This window comes from Lepisosteus platostomus, chromosome 7 (assembly GCF_059453375.1).
Source record: "Lepisosteus platostomus isolate fLepPlt1 chromosome 7, fLepPlt1.hap1, whole genome shotgun sequence".
Lineage (NCBI taxonomy): Eukaryota > Metazoa > Chordata > Actinopteri > Semionotiformes > Lepisosteidae > Lepisosteus > Lepisosteus platostomus.
This window is the reverse complement of record NC_142617.1, coordinates 29,099,751-29,119,993: the sequence shown is the minus strand read 5'-3', so window position 1 is coordinate 29,119,993 and position 20,243 is coordinate 29,099,751. Positions and strand designations below refer to the sequence as shown.

General features: G+C 37.3%; 1 protein-coding gene across 5 annotated transcripts in view; it reads right to left on the bottom strand.

The window, feature by feature from the left end:
* Positions 1-20,243, bottom strand: part of ube2t (ubiquitin-conjugating enzyme E2T (putative)) — a 40,499-nt gene that overhangs the window by 15,228 nt on the left and 5,028 nt on the right. For all 5 annotated transcript variants that reach the window (XM_088639765.1, XM_088639763.1, XM_088639762.1 and 2 more), the window contains exon 4: positions 2,101-2,206. In XM_088639765.1, coding sequence (XP_088495891.1) covers positions 2,101-2,206 — 106 coding nt within the window. The remainder of the gene's footprint in view (positions 1-2,100; positions 2,207-20,243) is intronic.

The following is a 20,243-nucleotide window of genomic DNA, read 5'->3' as shown; positions in this document are numbered from 1 at the left end:
AGGATGATACTGCCACCACCATGCTTCACAGTAGGTATGGTTTTCTTTGGATGATGAGCTGTGTTGTCTTTGCGCCAAACATATCTTTTAGAAGTAAGGCCAAAGTTCAACTTTTGTCTCATCAGACCTTAAGATGGTGTGGGGTGATTGAATTATTTTTTTGCAAAGTTTAGACAGGTTTGGATGTTCTTTTTTGTGAGAAATGGCTTCCGTCTTGCCACACTACCCCATAGCCCAGTCGTGCAGAATACTGGAGGTTGTCACATAAAAGGAGTGACCAGTACCTACCAGAAATTCCTGCAGCTTCTTTAATGTTTCTGTAGGCATCTTGGTAGCCTCCCTGATAATCTTTCTCCTTGTCCCGTCATCAAATTTGGAGGGTCGTCCTGAACTTGAACTTAGATTTTAACTTTATTAGCCATGTACAATTTCTTGCATTAGGAATTTGTCTTTTCGCATACCCCAGCTTGCTCTCCATGAGGCACATGGGCACACTGACAGGGAAAGAGAAGCTTGGGGTCAGAGCGCAGGGTGAACCATTTATTCAGTGCCCCTGGAGCAGTTGGGGTTAAGGGCCTTGCTCAGAGGCCCAACAGAGTAGGATTCCTCTGCCAGCCGCGGGATATGAACCGTCAACTTTCCAGCCACAGGCACTGATCCTTAGCCACAGTGCCACCGCTATGTCCCTGTGGTACCACATTTTTTCCACTTATTGATGACAGTCTTCACAGTTCTCCATGCCTTTGATATTCTTTTATACCCCTCTCCTGATCAGTACCATTCAACAATAAGATCCCGTAGATGTTTTGTCAGCCCCTTGCGGTCCATGGCTATCCAAGTAGGATGCAACCACGAAAGATTTAAGGAAATCCTACAGGAACACCTGATTTTTATTTGGGGTTAATCAGAATAATTTTCAATCATGGCATGTGTATGCCACTTCGGACATGATTTTGAATGTGATTGGTTAACTCTGAACACAGCTACAGCCCCCATTATAAAATGGTGTGCACACTTATGCAACCAGAGTGTTGTAGTTTTTTTTAATTTTAGTTATTTTTCCTAATAAGTATCTATTTGTTTTCTATTCTATTTTGTTCTCTTGAATTTTGTTGGTTGCAAGGTTACATTAAAGATGGAAAAATATCTGACATGATTTATCTTGATTTCTGGCTTTACATCACAAAAACCTGCAATTTCAATAAGTGTGTGTAGACTTTTTATATCCACTGTATATAAGCATGGGTACCTCAGACCTTAGAGAGTATACTAATGAAAATGCCTTTGGTAATGTTCATAGTTACATTTTGTAAACAATGTGGGAAAGCAATGAAGAGACGGAAAGGATATACATTTAAAATCGGAGAATTTAAATTCAAGGTATAACACCTCAATATGGATATTGTATACAGTTTTGGTCATAATACCAATAGATTTAGAATCTCACCCAGTGTTTAAGCTCCCTGGAGTAGACTCTAGCTCACTGCTTGCTCTAGAAATAAAGCAGTTACTAAAAAACTTATGGTTGGATAGGAACCTTGTTTTACCACAAGAGGTCGCTAGAAGCCTAGAAGCAGTATTCCATAACCTCTAATGAATACTCCATCAAGTACATAAAGTTGGCTCTATTACATGCCTCTAACAAGAATAAAAGAAAAAAAAATCAATTAAATGTTAGAATTGGTTACAGCTGCAATTTGGGAACTAGGAAAGCCTCTCAGACACTGATCTCCATGGAATAATTCAAGGTCAAATGCAAATGCCCATCCGAGGCATTTTGATGTAACATTGCTTTTGCCCCTCTTTAGCCTTTCCCTTTCCAGCTCTTTTCCATCTACGTTTAAGAAAACCACATTATAAACCCATACTTAAAAAAACTTCCCTGGATCCTATACCTACTGAAAGTATGGGTCTTATTTCACTTCTCCCTTTTCTCTCAAAAAATCACAATCAAGCTGTCCCTTGCCAGTTTCGCCGCTTCTAAGAATTTTCTACTAAGTGAAAACTCAGAATCCAAGTATCAGTTGAGTATCATGTAAAAATTTGACCATTATCAAATACTGCTGTTATTAGGAAGTAGTCAATGTGAAGGTACTCCACCTTGGGAGGCAGGTTCAACGCATCCAGGCAAATTCGTCCAGCAGTGTCAATATTAGGATGGTAAATTGGCGTCAGAAATCGCATTTTTGGAGGCTCAAAAGGGTACCTATGGAAGAGAAAATACAGGAGGCTGCAGTACAAAACGAAGAAGTGCAGTTATATGCAGGTGTGTGAACAGTGTACTTGCACAGTATAATAAATGGGTCCAAGTTTGGAATTTCCATGGAATCATAAAATGGCTCCTAGGTCTTAGTATATTTATAACAGTATTCATGTGTTAATTCTGTAATCCATTAGATTAGTTGTAGTGAAAAAACAAAAGATTCAGACTGTGGCAGCACCCGAGTCTCTCTTAAAGAAACTGAACTTCTTATACTTAGTACTGTACACAAAACCTACTCTACAATAAGGGGCAAACTGACTACCACATGTAATCAAGCAAATTATGAATACTAACCTTCCAATTAATTTAAAAGAACCTTTCAAAGCCTCCCCATTATTTAAAAGTAAAACAATCCTGTGTGCCAATCCATAATTATTTAAAAGCAGGGCACTTAATCAAGGCTAAATGGCTATAGGCAAACTTGATGTATAATCAAATTTTAAACAGTATTTCATGTACTATATATTCACTGTAAATTCTTGAATATTTTTCTGAAAAATATTCAGATTTTCATAACTCAGAACATGGATTTTCAATTGATTCTGTTTCATGGAACAAAAGACTCCTAATTTTGTTCTACCACCACTGGGTTTACTCACTTATCACAGTATTCCCAAAATAATAGTAAACTGACAAACACTGACTCCTTGTAGTGGATCTAGACAGATCCCACATACTTAGAAAGGCTAGGTCTGCTCAGCCCCAGAAGGAAGACCTCTAAAAAGAAAAAAACATGGTGCTTCTAGAAGTGGTGTTCATGAACAAGTATGAAGCAATCTTCTATCCAGATCAAAATTTCTAAACCAATGTCAAAAAAGTGACCCAAAGTATTTTAAAGTAAGAGATGCCAAATAATTATAATGAGCCAGAAAAACAATACACTGAAATAAATAAAGCTTTATTTGCTAATCCAAATTAAAATCATTTTAAATAATTATTTAAATAAATAAAATGCCTTCCAGGAATATTATAGTGGTTAATAAAGTCATTTATATAGTGTTTTTCATCCCCAAAGCCATTACATTTAATGGGGGATCCAATTTATCTATCACTGCAGCAAGTAAAATAGCAGTAGCAGTAGCACTGCAGCAGATAGTATGCATTCTCATAATAAATATCAAGTAATAACCATTACATTTTGAAACTGTTGTCAAGACTCACAATTCTGACAATTAACCAATGCAGTTTTTGCACATGAATAAAAAAAACATCAATATTATGCAATCCGAATTTTCAACAGAAAATTGTATGCATTAGGGTTTTGGACCCTTGAGATCTAGGTTAGAAAGATGCAGAAAAAAATGTAGGGTTTCCTTGCAGATAATTCACTGGTTAACAGACAAATACTGTTAGCACAATGCTAATTTCCTGGCAGATCAGACCTTAGTAACGGTAGGAAAAGCTGTCTTCTCCCTGCTTGGACTACAGACCAATGCTGTCCAGTTTCATCTTTCCAGTGGGAAGCCTAAACACTTTTGTTCTGTTCACAATAGTAAATACAGTATATATTAACTGCTATCTACAAGGTCAACTTTAACAAGTTATAGTAAATTCTCTTCTCAGCTAAATTTTCTGTCTTGTCTACATGTGATAGGTGAACAACCCACAGATACTACATAAAACAGTGGAGCTACAGTTCCTTCTCTGGTCAGAGCCTGGTTCAGAGGCTCTCTAGAAGTCTCTCCTCCAGGGGAGTATACAGCCAATTATTTTAAAATGGCTCATTGCTGCTACTTGCTAAATTCCAAATTTTTTGCTTAGCAACACATGCCTTTATTTGGAAAAGGCTCCACCTCCCCTGACAATCATATCTCATACACCTATCCCTCACTATCCAGAAATTCGTGTTAAAGGACACCACTAATTTATACCCAAAATTCATAAGGATGAATTCCTGTTTTAACAGACAATCCACTACGGATGCGATGGACCAATAACTGTTTTTGAGGAATACTTCTCGGAAAATAGCAGATGACATGCAGCGGAGGAATATACAGCATCCCAGTCCATCACCTTTGTTTGAAATTGTGTGGAATCAACTAGCCTTTGTGGTGTTATTTTATCTGAGATTTCTGTGCTTTTTTATCAGTAATCATGTGTTGTTAAAGCAAAATAGCTAAAGTAGTGTCTGGTGGTGTTACTAAGGCAAAAGGGAAAGAAAATCAGTACTCTTAAGTGGGAAATTAGAAGTTTTAAGAAGAACTGATAAAAGATATTCAACCTTGATGAGACAGGGCTATTCTGTAAGAGAATACCCTCATCTATATTTAATTCAAGAGGAAACCAAGGTCAGAAGGCATAAGGCATCGAAGGTTGGACTGACTTTGCCAAGAGGAGGCAACCCCGAGGGCAACGTAAAACACAGGCTTCTTCTTGTTTATCATTCCGAGAATCTGAGAGCTCTGCAAGTCATTGCTCCCAGTTATTTAGCATTCAAACCCTAAGGCCTGGATAAGACGGACAATGTTCACCAACACATCTTTCACCCTTTATTAAGGAATATCGCCAGAAGAATAACCTTGATAAAGTCTTTACTATTCCCAACAATCCACCTGGCCACCCCAAAGAAGATGAAAATGGCGATACGTTTTATGCCGCCTATTACAACATCGCTACTGCAGCCAATTGACCAAGGGGCGAGTTCAACATTTAAGAAACATTTTCTGTAGCTTCATATGGAACACTCTGTTGATAAGGCAGACGCTGATGAGGACAAGACACTGCAGCAATTGTGGAAGGAATATGACATTTGGATTGCTCTTCAGAACACAGGAAATAGAATAGATTCCGCAGATGATGATGAAAGGTGTAAAAAACTTTACCCTGAATTTGTTCATGACCAGGGCTTGAAATTCATTTTTGAAAATGAGGGGGAATTCCCCCTTTACATGAAGCTCATGGGGAGATTTCAGCATCTTGGAGGGGAATAATGGTAAATAATTACTACACAACATGATCTTCATAAGTTAATTGTAAATACTGTCCAACCTTGTTGTCAATCTGTCCTTTATTGCCAACCTCCTCTCCACTGCAGGTACAAGAACATAACAGGAGAAGGATGATAAGTTTTTTTTTTCTCTTCCTCATTAAACCCACGTATCAGCTTTGCATGTTGTCAAAGGAAGGCTTTTGTGTATGACAAACAGTTTGTCTCCTTTAAAGTTTTTACCTTGAAGGGAACTGAAAAAGTCCTGCTCTGAAGGACCAGGATGGACTAATACCTCTCTCAGTGCCTCTTTAGCTGAACCATAGGTCGGACTGTGGAGAAGTCTGTATTCCCTTTTAAAATGCTTTGAGAGAAGAACTACATGCACAAGTACATCTTTCATCAAGTGACAGAGGGTCTCAAAGCTGAATTGTCTGTTAGCAATAAGACAACCTTTGGCTTTATCAGAGTCCTGAGTGCTGGAAGCAGCACATCTCTCAGGGATTTTAAAGATCTGCGAGAACTGACACTGAGCTTTGAATTAACAACCACCTCACTGTATGTGTTAAACTTCAGTGTTGGCTCCTCCAGTTGTTTCTGCATCTCATGAAGCTTGTTGGTTCTTACTTCTTACTTCTTACTTGCCCTCAAGCCTTGCTGGAACTGTTTTACTTGTTCAACAGATCTGGCTGCATCACTTACAGCAAGGACAACCCAGTGAGCTTTACAGAATTTAATTCTTTCACGGAGTTTTTGAACAACTCCATCTGTGCATACTGCACCAAGTTTGCTCCTTTTTTTTGTTAATTAGTTGCTTCATATCAAATGGTCTCTGGTCTTCCATCTACAATTTCAGAGCTTTTTTTAAAAAAATGTTTTCACCCTGTTTTCATGTATGTAGCTTAGGTAATGAGCCGCTTACTGTTACATATATTAGTGGACTGATCCAATTTTAAAGAGAACACAGGGCTTGTCCACACAGCGGCATTCTAACTCTTCTAAGAGTGTGCCTGCAATAGCTGGATGCATTTTTGACAAATCTTTGTCATTCAGATAACTTCCACAGTTTGATCCATCAAACTTAAGATGCTTCAAAGAAGGACATTCCATTTCTTCCATGAATCTCACAAGTTCAACAAAATGTAAATTGGCTAACTTATTTTATGCAACAAAGTACGCCGCTTTAAGTAGCCATCAGCACACAACTCTAAATTCGATTAAGAACAATGCACACCACACCAATACAATGCCGTGCCTACACACACTTGATGTTTTGTTACGTCTGTGCCTCAGATTCAAGCATTTAAGTAAGGATTTTTGTCCTCTTATCTACACAATGTAATGTTTTAAGGAGAAAAATGTTTTCTTGTGAAACAATACATTAAAAACAATAACTGAATAAGTTTCCACTCCACTGTGTTAATACTTGGTTGATGCACCTCTGGCAGCAATTACCTGAGTCTGTTGGAATAGGTCTTTAACCAATTTTGCACACCTACATTTAGCAATATTTGGTCATTCTTCTTTACAAAACTGAACAAGCTGTGTCAAGTTCCTTAGAGAGCATTCATGGACATCAATCTTCAAGTCATCCCACAAACATTTAATTGGATTTAGAGACAATTAAGCTCTGGTGTAGCCTGGGTTGCGTACTTTGGTTTGCTTTAATGCTGTAAGTTGAACATCCATCAAAGTTTCAGCTTTCATGCAGAATGTAGCTGGTTTTACTAAAGGACTTTACTGTACTTTTCTCCATTCATTTTACCTTCTTTACTGACAAGTGCCCCAGTAATTAACATCCCCATAATATGATGCTTCTACCACCATGCTTCATGGATGGTGTTTTTTGGGTGATGTGTTGTGTTGGGTTGGGTTTACATCAAACTTAATGCTTCGCATTTGGTGATGCCATATACCTTCTGCTTCTTGTATTCAATACCTTTGAATATTTTTTATACTCATCCTTTGTATACACATCCTTGGCGCTCATTGCTGAGTCTTTGCTTTAAAATGCGCTAATCAACAAAAGAGTTTCTATAGGTTATACTGAAATTATGTAAATCATTACAATTTAACTCAGGCGGAGGCCAATTAACTTTTTATATGATTTTGAAGATGACTGATTACATCTAAACTAATTCAGGATTCCTATTATTTGCTAGGGTGGTGCGGTAGCCCTGTGGCTAAGGATCTAGCACAGAGATCCATCTGCCATCTGCGCCTGTGGCTGGAAGGTTGCCGGTTCGTATCTTGCGGCCAATGTAGAGAAATACTACTAGTTAAGCCTCTGAGAAAGGCCGTTAACCCCAACTGCTCCAGGGGCTAACCCTGCGCTCTGACCCCAAGCTTCTCTCCCTGTCTGTGTGTCTCATGGAGACCAAGCTGGGGTTAGGGAAAAGAAATTTCAAATACAAGAAATTTTAAATGGCCAATAAAGTGATCTTATCTATTACAAGGGGATGGATGCTTATCCAACCAAGCTACTTGAGTTTTTATTTTAACTTTTTAAAAACAAAAAATCTAGAATGTTTTTAATTGGAAGCTGTGAAGTAGGATGTGTACCCAACATTTTCATGCATTTTAATTCCAGGCTAAAAGGCACCAAAAGGTGATTTTTTTTTGTAACCGAGATTTAATAAGCGGTCTGAGAAACTGAGAAACAAAAACCTTGATGTGGCCGGCCAAAAATACAGATGCAGCCATTCAAAATGCGCGGGCAATACCGCATTATTTTCCGGTACGCTGTACGCAGTCTACCGCGAGTTACCGGCAAATAACGCTAGTTACCGTAAATTCTCCTATAATATCGCAAGCAAAATAAATAGTATCCGGAAGATAAGATGGAGCTAATAAAGCTCAACCTCTCATGTTTGAGCTGTCGCCATCAAAGTCTTTAACGAAGATATTACTAATAGTATTAATAATGAATGACCTTGGACAAGCTGTAAGTGTAAACTCAAAGTATTGCCCTGGTCCACATTCTTTTTTTCATTGACTGTCTTTGTAAAAGTAACACCACAGCATTTCGCAATCACGCATTTGTTTCCAATCATGCAAAGTACAGTAATTTTTGAGAATCGATTCACCATGCCTTTCACATGCTCATAAAAGAAACTGATTTAGGAACATAAACATATTACTGTATGCAAACTGTACTGTATACAGTGTGTATATGTATATTTAATGTCTTTACTGTGCCCGTTTAAGTATTGAATAATTATATGGAATTTTACCACTGAAGGGAAATCTTAGTGCCTGAGCATAAAAAGAATAGGAGCATACTGCAACGCGTGTGAAGGCCATAAACAATATTAATTTTGGAACTTAAACATACAGTATATGGCTGGTCTCGGTACTTTAAAGAAAACATACACACCAGTATTCCATTTCTCCCTAAACATTAAGCATCGAAGTCTTTAACTAACGTGATACCGGAGTCAACAAGCATACTTTTAGAATTTGATTAAAAGGGAATATAATATGGAATCGCGTATCTAAAGAAATTAATAATGATATAATTATATTCATGTACCGCAACACAAGAATAGTACACGCTGTACATTGTCTGTAGATAATGTTTCTGTAGTGCTTTTTCAGCACTCTCCACGTGACTTTGCCGGTGGCGCTGTGGGTTAGGTTCCTGACTCCACGTCACATGGTCTGTGATCGAATCCCACTGGATTTTTTTTAACAAACATTTCTTTGAAAAAACTAAAAGTTTCCTTAGTCAGAGATTAATTAAAATCTCACTCGCACCAAACAAATTTATATTTCTAAATATCACAACATGATCGAATTTAAGTCATTTTAATAACAATGAATAGTAACCTAGGCGTTACAATATTAACATTAATATCGATTTAAAACCCATAAATAAAGCTGATACTGTTTAAACTTTTAATTATTTAAAACTGTATTACAGCAGCACAATGCACAATGCAACGTAAATCGCTATCTTTGTCTTCTGTGTAATAATGTTCACCTCTCTGTCCAGCAAATTAACAATAGTAATAATAATGAACTTTATTGTATATGGCGCCTTTAAAGGTGGCTCCTCAAAGCGCTTTACAGGTTAAAAACAATAACAACAATACTGTTAGGCTGGGCAAACAATTTTTTGTTTTTAAGAAATACAAAATGAGATATAATGATGTGTTCCAGCTTAGACATTAACGAAGAGCATAACGCGTGTACTGTATACACTGCAAGTACAACCCCCCTCTCTGCAGGAGTGCTGGCTGTGACGAATTAAACCGGTTTCACAGGTATTTTCAAAGTAGAAGGAGGCGAGATTTCCAGCGAAAGACACCTCCCCCCCTCAAAAACCCAGTAAGTACAGTACTTACTAGTTAAAGGCTAGGCTCCTCAATGAAATCGCTTTAACATGCTAATGCATTGGTGTAACAGTCCGGGCGTGGCAAGCTTCTAATTTCAACCCGACTACGGCGAAAGGAACCCTTCTTTCATTGGAAAACAATGAACATATTTTAGCCCTGAATGAATTAATAGCAAACATGGTTTACATAAAACACATTTTTCCAAGAAAGTTTAGCCTCTGTCACTAATGAAACCACTAAATAAAGACATACATATAAAAATCTTAAGATTTTTAAAATACATGACTTTGCTAAAATGTATTTGAAAATAAAAACGATTACAAACGCCAGGGGAGAGAGAAAACAGGGGAGGGATGTTGGTTTTGCATAAGGGGCAGGGCTATGGAAATGAGGTCTGTTTGGGAATGTGGAGTTACATGTTCTGGCTGTTTGTGAATTATCGTTGTTGAGTATGGAGTGTTGAGGTATTGATTTTGTGTAATGCTTTATGTTGAAAATTGAGGTGGATTTTGTTTATGATAAACAGGATAAACTGGGATGGGAGGAAGGTTTGATTTTGCATAAGGGGCGGGATTATGATAATTGGACGAATTTGCGAGAGTAAAATGGTTTGATATATTTGATTTTGTATTGTGGTTGTTATCTATGTTTTTGGTTGGTATTATGTTTATATGGTTGTTTTTGTTGGTTGGTTATTATTATGGTTATTTATAATACAATCTATAGTTGAAATCTGAGCCTTAATAAAAAGAAAAAGCAAGTGATTAGGTTTATGAGCAATCTAATTACTTATTCGTTTAAAACGCTATATAAAATAAAGTTTATTATTAATTTGCTGGACAGAGGGGTGAACATTATTATGCATAAGACAAAGATAACGATCCTGATCAGTTTAGAAATCTGTGTACGCTGTAAGGTTTTTACTTCTTAAACTTTTAAAATACACGTTTTAAATAGAAAGAAATCCTCTTCCTGGTACAGTATGTATAGCAAACCAGCACGTCTTTTTTCTCCAATCAGAGGGGTGTCAGATGGTGTCAGCCAATCACCATGCTGAAGCCCTACCATAATCTCTGGTATGGGGAGACCCCAGAATTCTGTCCCATAGTTTAGACAGATGATAGATACTTTTATTGATCCCGTGAGGGAAATAAAGTAAATCATTTTCATTTTAGGAAATTATTAAACGCTCGGTTAAAAGCAAAGGAGATTGTCTGTTATAGTGGACATAAAAACAAGAGTTCGCTGGCATTATATCCTAGAAGACACAGACCGGCGCCAGACCGGTAAAATGCCTGATGAACTAGGGATTGGACAGTTTCCAATACTTGTACAATCGATGGAAATGTTCAAATAAATGTGCAAAAGAAATAAACAAAATAATCATTTATTTCTTTATCATACTGGCTAGCTAATGTCCTCTCTTTGCTAGTTAGTTGCTGTGTTTCTGCGTTGGGTAGCAACGGGTGACTGTTCTCAGGCGGAAGATGTAAACATCTTAATTTTCGTGTTAAATCTAAAAAATTAAAATTAATTCTATAGAGCAATAGTATATTTGGGTACCGTTTCATAAAACTTTCATGCTTAAAATGTTTAGGGAGAAATGGAAGACTGGTGTGTATTTTTCTTTAAACTATCAAGACCAGCCATACACAGTACAGTTTATGTACATACAGTAATGTTTATGTTCCTAAATTATTATCGTTTATGACCTTCAGATGCGTTATGCTCCTCTTCTTTTTATGCTCAGCTACTAAAATGTCCCTTTAGTGGTAAAATTCCATATAAATATTCAAAACTAAGCGGATTAAAATGTGCACAGTAAAGACATTAAATGATTAAATCTTTTCACTACCAACCAATGCACCATGAGTGCACCTGTCGGTCATTTTGGCCAGCCAATCACTTACCGCGGTGCCCTCCGGTGCCCTGCGGTGGCTTGTGGGTAGGTTACTGTACCGTTCAAAATGCATGGTACAACCCCATACTGCACGAAATTACCCACAGTTCACTGCGTTGTACCGCGGTACGTGATTTGGCTGGCCAAAATGACCGACAGGGGCACTCGTGGTGCATTGGTTGTTAGTGAAATTATCTAATCATTTAATCTCTTTACTGTGCATGTTTTAATCAGCTTACTATTGAATATTTATATAGAGTTTAACAACTAAAGGGAAATTTTAGTAGCTGAGCATAAAAAGAAGAGGAGCATTCAGCGTCTGAAGATCATAAATGATATTAATTTAGGAACATAAACATATTATGTAAACTGTATATGACTGGTATTGGTAGTTTAAATAAAAAATACACACCAGTATTCCACTTTCTTCCTAAACATTTTAAGCATCAAAGTATTTCATTCGGTTACCTACTGTGGTTATTTTTTTAAAGTTTTTATGTGCTCCTTCTGACTATATTAAGTTTATATACTTCATAAAGTTATGTTTTAACCTTTTCTGCAAATAGTTACGCTCGTTATCGCAGTAAAAAACGCATACTTTTTAGAATTTGATTAATAGGGAATATAATATGGAATCTCGTATCTGAAGAAATTAATAACGATATAATTATATTCATATACTGTAGCTCAAGTTATCACAGTAGTACACTTTCTTTGAAAATGTCTGCATCAGTTTAACTCACTCCCACATGATTACGTGTGTGGCGTAATGGCTTAAGCGTGTGCCTTGCATGCCTGAGGTCGGGCGTTCAAGCCCAGCTGTCACCATGAGATTTCTTTTAACAAAAATGTATCTGAAAAACTAAAATAGCAAATATTATGGACACTATATCAGCATTTTTTATATTTCTAAATATCAAAACATGTTCGAAGCCAAGTGATTTATTAATAACTAATAATTTCAAACTGCCACTACTGTCATTATTACTGATCATAAATATTATCGACACTATATTGAATTTGTTGGTATTTCTAAATATCATACAAAGTTCACATCCTTGCGAAACAATCATTACGTTCTCATCCAATCTAAGGTTTGATGTTTTTTTTATTTTGAAACCGTGATTTTGACAAACTCATTTAGAGCGCCCTACATTACAAACGTTCTTCGCGAAATTCTTTAAGTTAAACAAATGAACAAAGAAGGGTTATTTTTACAATTGGCACTTTGTCTTTGTCAGTCAATGAAAAAAAGGACCACGGGCTCTTTTCCTTCCCCCGGTGCGAGGTGACAATGCAGAAAACTGTTTTTTTTATTTTTCTGGGAGTGTGATCATTGAGTGAGCACTGGGGCGTTCATTGAGACTAATACAGTGAGATTATCAAGATGGATAGTTTTAGCAAATATGTTGACAAATATCTGAATTTTTGCAAGATAGAACTGTATCCAACTGTGAATCAGCTACGTGAACTTGCCCCCGTGAAATTGTGGAAAAGAGGTTTAGTGGGCAGCATTACTCACAGTGTACCATAATTTGTTTTAATACACTGTACAGTATAACAGTATAAAGCAAGTAAGTTTTTTAATGTTTGTAATCTTGTAATCATTATTCTTGTGGGTACATTTTGTATTCAGTTTGGTTCTGTGTGTAAGCTGGTGGGCAAATGTCGAGGTGAAAATTCTTCCACAAGGAATGTTCCTTTAAAGCAGAGAAAACCGTACCAAACATTTTCGGCTCTGTATGTCGCTCAAGCCAGTTCTCTTTGACACTTTCTTTAGGCATAGAGGTGGGAAAACGCCCCCTCCCTTCCTGCCTCACCTGTTTCCATTTTTAACCATTGTGTCTGAATCGCAGCAGGTGAGAGAATAGGGAGAGTGCAGTGACATCACCATGCTGGCAAGCCGGCAATCTGGCTCGCACAACCTGCAATTACAATAACCTTTTTAAATTGCGTACCTATGGTCATATGCAGGTTGTTCACACGAACTCGTATTGAGCGTGGCACTGTAGCCAATCTCCCTGGACATGGCCACAAGAGAAAACTTGATCAAAGATCAAAGATTGCAGAGAAGGATTGTTCGAATGGCAGAGAAAGCACCATGATCAACTGCCACAAAGATTCAAGCTGACCTTCAGACACAATGTACGACAGTTTCAACTCGCACAATCCATCGCCAACTCAATGAAATGGGCTTATATGGTAGGAGACCCAGGAGGACCCCACTGCTGAGAGAGAGACATAAGTAAGCCCGACGTGAATTTGCCCAAACACACCTGAACATGCCAAAATCCTTCTTGGAGAATGTCCTGTGGATAGATGAGACCAAATTAGATTTTCTTGGGTAAAGCACACCATCCCTATGTTTACAGAAAACCAAATGAAGCCCTCAAAGAAAAGAACACAGCCCTACAGTGAAACATGGAGGAGATTCAGTGATGTTTTGGGGTTGCTTTCCTGCCACTGGCACTGGATGCCTTGAACAAGCGTGTGGAGAATACCAAGGCAGTTTGGAGCACAACATCATACCCAGTGTCAGAAATCTGGGTCTCCGACGAAGGTCATGGGTCTCCCAGCACAACAATGACCCCCAAACACACTTCAAAAAGCACCCAAGACAAAGTTCAAGACAAAACGCTAGACTGCTCTGAAGTGGCCAGCAATGAGTCCAGATCTAAATCCCACTGAAAACCTGTGGAGAGCTCTGAAAACAGTAGTTGGGAAAAGACACCCTTCAAATCCGGGAGAAGTGGAGCAAACTGCCAGTACAGAGGTGCAGGAAGCTCATTGATGGCTATAGGAAACACTTGATTGCAGTTATTTTGACCAAAGGCTGTGCTACCAAATACTGAGTCTGGGGTGTCAATTTTGTCAATGCCATTTCGTTTTATTTTTTTATTTAAAAGGATATATTAAATTCTAAATCAAAAACAAAGGTCCTGTAATATTAACAGTGACAAAGAATTGTGGAGACCAAATACTTTGGTCAATGTCAACTTATTTTAAAGGCAATTGTGAGTTATTTACAAAAAGTGCAAGGGTGCCAATATTTTTGGCCAAGAGTGTAGACCTCACATATGTCAATAACCTGTTCCACTCGATACATACAGATGCAGCCATTCAAAACGAGCGGGCGATACCGCATTATTTTGCGGTGCGCTTTAAGCAGTCTACCGCGAGTTACCGTAAATTCTCCTATAATACCGCAAGTAAAATAATAGTATCCGGAATTTCCGCAAGGTGGAGCTAATAAAGCTCAACCTCTCATGCTTGTGCTGTCGCCAACAAAGTCTTTAACGAAGATATTACTAATAGGATTAAGTATGAATGACCTTGGACAAGCTGTAAACTCAAAGTCTGGTCCACTGGTCCACATTCTTTTTTTCATTGACCGTCTTTGTAAAAGAAACACCACAGCATTTCGCAATCACGCATTTGTTTCCAATCATGCAAAGTACAGTAATTTTTGAGAATCGATTCACCATACCTTTCACATGCTCATAAAATATATTGATTTAGGAACATAAACATATTACCGTATGCAGACTGTACTGTATACAGTATGTATATGTATATTTAATGTCTTAACTGTGCCCGTTTAAGTATTGAATATTTATATGGAATTTTACCACTGAAGGGAAATCTTAGTACCTGAGCATAAAAAGAATAGGAACATACTGTAACGCGTGTGAAGGCCATAAACGATATTAATTTTGGAACTTAAACATACAGTATATGGCTGGTCTCAGTACTTTAAAGAAAACATACACACCAGTATTCCATTTCTCCCTAAACATTTTAAGCATCGAAGTCTTTAACTAACGTGATACCGGAGTCAACAAGCATACTTTTAGAATTTGATTAAACGGGAATATAATATGGAATCGCGTATCTAAAGAAATTAATAACGATATAATTATATTCATGTACCGCAACACAAGAATAGTACACGCTGTACATTGTCTGTTGATAATGTTTCTGTAGTGTTTTATCAGCACTCTCCATGTGACCTTGCTGGTGGCACTGTGGGTTAGGTTCCTGACTCCCACTGTCACATGGTCTGTGATCGAATCCTGCTAGAGCCGTGACTTTTTTTTTAACAAACATTTCTTTGAAAAAATGAAACGTTTCCCTGAGTCAGAGATTAAATAAAACCTCACTCGCACCAAACAAATTTATATTTCTAAATATCACAACATGATCGAATTTAAGTCATTTTAATAACAATGAATAGTCACCTAGGCGTTACAATATAAACATTTATATTGATTTAAATAACGTTTTGATTTAAATCGCAAATGCGGGTTTAAATATGTGTTTTTTGATTCACAATCAGACAAATGCAACATAAATTGATATCTTTGTCTTCTAAGTATCTTAATAAACTTTCAGCATAGCTTTCTCCCCGTTTAGATTTATTTTGGGATCAAACGTGGAAAGATTAGATTGTAATCGTTTTTATTTTTTAAATACATTTTAGAAAAGTGTAATCTATACTAAAAAGCTGTACACCACCTGCTATAAAGATACATATTGTAATACTTTCGGGTTCGGATAGGACAGACACAAGAACTCAGACTTGCGGAGTTAAAGCAAGTTAAAGCCTTGATTTTATATATCACCTTTAAAAGTGGCATCTCAAAGCAAAGTAAATACCCAACACTGATTGTACCCATCTGTCATGCTAATAAAGCAGCTTGAATTGAATTGAGAGGGGGGGGGGGGTATATTTGCTTTGTGTATAAAGTACATTGTGAATGTTTTCACAGCCTTCACTTTGTCGTTTTTATGCCATTTTTTGACCACACACGAATATTCCTATGTCCGTATCTTCGCAAGGGAATCAGTGCGAATTTTAATACTAATTAAATGACCGCGGGCACTTTCCACCCCCTCTACATTCTCAGAGTAGAACAGACTAACCTTCTAATGAAAGACGGTCCACCCCCCACGGACAGGAAAAGTGCCCACAGGCACTTACACTTAATATGGTCAGTAACAGTAAACAGTAACATGGTCAGAAGGAGCACGTACAAACGTTTCCGAAATAACCACATGTAAGACTCTGATGCTTAAAATGTTTAGGGAGAAAGTGGAATACTGGTGTGTATTTTTTCTTTAAACTACCAATACCAGCCATATACAGTCTGTAACGTAGGGATTTCTATATGTCTTTATTAAGTGGTTACATTAGTGACAAAGGCTAAACTTTAAGCTTCAGTAACGTGTACATATCTCCCCTTTTTATAAAACGACATGGTTGAAAACTGTTCCAGAGCCACTGTTGTTTCATCAGTGAAAAGTACATCATGAAATGCCTCTCCCTGTTCAATCCACTGGAAAAAAGAAAAGGAGCATAAAGCTTCTGATGGTCATAAACGATATTCATTTAGGAGCAGCATCAGAGGTATGTTTTTAACTGCACTGCATTGGAGAGAATACCATAGTGTGTTTTTTTTTTTTTTTAATCCCTGGCGGAAACTGGCTTCCAGAAGAATCAGTATGGCTCAGAGATTAAATAAAACTTCACTCGCACCAAACAAATGTATATTTCTAAATATCACAACATGATCGAATTTAAGTCATTTTAATAACAATGAATAGTCACCTATGCGTTACAATATAAACATTTATATTGATTTAAATCGCGTTTAAATCACCTTTATTTAAAACCCATAAATAAAGCTGATACTGTTTAGACTTTTAATTATTTAAAACCGTATTAAAGCAGCACGATACACAATGCAACGTAAATCGCTATCTTTGTCTTCTGTGTAATAATGTTCACCTCTCTGTCCAGCAAATTTACAATAGTAATAATAATGAACTTTATTGTATATGGCGCCTTTAAAGGTGGATCCTCAAAGCACTTTACAGGTTAAAAACAATACTGTTAGGCTGGGAAAACGATTTTTTTTTAAGAAATACAAAATGAGATATAATGATATGTTCCGGCTTAGACATTAACGAAGAGCATAACGCGTGTACTGTATACACTGCAAGTACAACCCCCCTCTCTGCAGGAGTGCTGGCTGTGACGAATTGAACCGGTTTCACGGGTATTTTCAAAGTAGGAGGCGAGATTTCCAGCGAAAGACACCTCCCCCCCCTCAAAAACCCAGTAAGTACAGTACTTACTAGTTAAAGGCTAGGCTCCTCAATGAAATCGCTTTAACATGCTAATGCGTTGGTGTAACAGTCCGGGCGTGGCAAGCTTCTTATTTCAACCCGACTACGGCGAAAGGAACCCTTCTTCATTAGAAGACAATGAACATATTTTAGCCCTGAATAAATTAATAGCAAACATGGTTTACATAAAAGACATTTTTCCAAGAAAGTTTAGCCTTTGTCACTAATGAAACCACTAAATAAAGACATAAATAGAAAAATCTTAAGATTTTTAAAATACATGACTTTGCTAAAATTTATTTGAAAATAAAAACAATTACAACCGCAAGGGGAGAGAGAGAACAGGGGAGGGGTGTTGGTTTTGCATAAGGGGCTATGGAAATTAGGTATGTTTGGGAATGTGTAGTTACATGTTCTGGCTGTTTGTGAATTATCGTTGTTGAGTATGGAGTGTTGAGGTATTGATTTTGTGTAATGCTTTATGTTGAAAATTGAGGTGGATTTTGTTTATGATAAACAGGATAAACTGGGATGGGAGGAAGGTTTGGTTTTGCAGAAGGGCGGGATTATGATAATTGGATGAATTTGCGAGAGTAAAATGGTTTGATATATTTGATTTTGTATTGTGGTAGTTATCTATGTTTTTGGTTGGTATTATGTTTATATGGTTGTTTTTGTTGGTTGGTTGTTATTATGGTTATTTATAATACAATTTATAGTTGAAATCTGAGCCTAAATAAAAAGAAAAAGCAAGTGATTAGGTTTATGAGCAATCTAATTACTTATTCGTTTAAAACGCTATATAAAATAAAGTTTATTATTAATTTGCTGGACAGAGCGGTGAACATTATTATGCATAAGACAAAGATAACGATCCTGATCAGTTTAGAAATATGTGTACGCTGTAAGGTTTTAAGGTTCTTAAACTTTTAAAATACACGTTTTAAATAGAAAGAAATCCTCTTCCTGGTACAGTATGTATAGCAAACCAGCACGTCTTTTTTCTCCAATCAGAGGGGTGTCAGATGGTGTCAGCCAATCACCATTCTGAAGCCCTACCATAATCTCTGGTATGGGGAGACCCCAGAATTCTGTCCCATAGTTTAGACAGATGATAGATACTTTTATTGATCCCGTGAGGAAAATAAAGTAAATCATTTTCATTTTAGGAAATTATTAAACGCTCGGTTAAAAGCAAAGGAGATAGTCTGTTATAGTGGACATAAAAACAAGAGTTCGCTGGCATTATATCCTGGAAGACACAGACCGGCGCCAGACCGGTAAAATGCCTGATGAACTAGGGATTGGACAGTTTCCAAGTGCTTGTACAATCGATGGAAATGTTCAAATAAATGTGCAAAAGAAATAAACAAAATAATTTATTTCTTTATCATATTGGGTAGCTAATGTCCTCTCTTTGCTAGTTAGTGGCTGTGTTTCTGCTTTGGGTAGCAACGGGTGACTGTTCTCAGGCAGAAGATGTAAACAGCTTAATGTTCGTGTTAAATAATTTTTTTAAATTAAAATTCATTCTATACAGCAATCGCATATTTGGGTACCGTTTCATAAAACTTTCATGCTTAAAATGTTTAGGGAGAAATGGAAGACTGGTGTGTATTTTTTCTTTAAACTACCAAGACCAGCCATACACAGTACAGTTTACATACATACAGTAATGTTTATGTTCCTAAATTAATATCGTTTATGACCTTCAGATGCGTTATGCTCCTCTTCTTTTTATGCTCAACTACTAAAATTTCCATAAAAATCCATATAAATATTCAAAACTAAGCGGATTAAAATGTGCACAGTAAAGACATTAAATGATTAAATCTTTGCACTACCAACCAATGCACCACGAGTGCCCCTGTCGGTCATTTTGGCCAGCCAATCACTTACCGCGGTGCCCTGCGGTGGCTTGTGGGTAGGTTACTGTACCGCGGGTTTTTACCGCGCATTTTGAATGGCTGCATCTGTACCAATAAGATAACTTAAGTTACAGGAGGCTGACCCCCTCAAAATCCATAAAAACAATAAGATAATGCAGGTGTCAGAGCTTTTATTTAACAGGTTTCAAAAACCAAAGAAATAACAACCACACCATGTTAAAGATGCCCCATCTATTTCAAGCAGACTAAAGACTCATCTCTTGAACACTTCAGTTCCTGATTAGTTATAAATATAACAGTCAATGATGTCCAAAATATGAGGAGGCAAAATTAGACCTTATGACTTAAAGCAGATTAGTGCAAGAGACTAGCAGTTTTTCCTGCCTTTTTTTTTTCCACGCTTCTCCCTTCACCATGGTCTCTTCAGCTAGCACTGAGCCCAGTCATTCATGAGAAAGATGGGCTAAACCTTTCCTCCGATAGCACCTGCCCCACCTGATATAAAACCCTGACTTGTCCGTGACATTCTACTATAAGATTAGGGAAATGAAAAACACCCACTCCCTTTCACACTCTGCTTTCACACAGCAACCACAACAAAATTCACAACTCTCTGCCACCATATCTCACACGTCATTCAAATAATGCACACATACTGCAACAGGACACATAGCTAGTGCCTGTACGGATAGAAAACCATCGGACCATACTCCAGAGGTTAATTACGGAGTCTGCTTTTTCCCTCCTCTATGCCTAACTGCATAGAGTACATTGCATGCACTTGCACAAACTGCCTTTT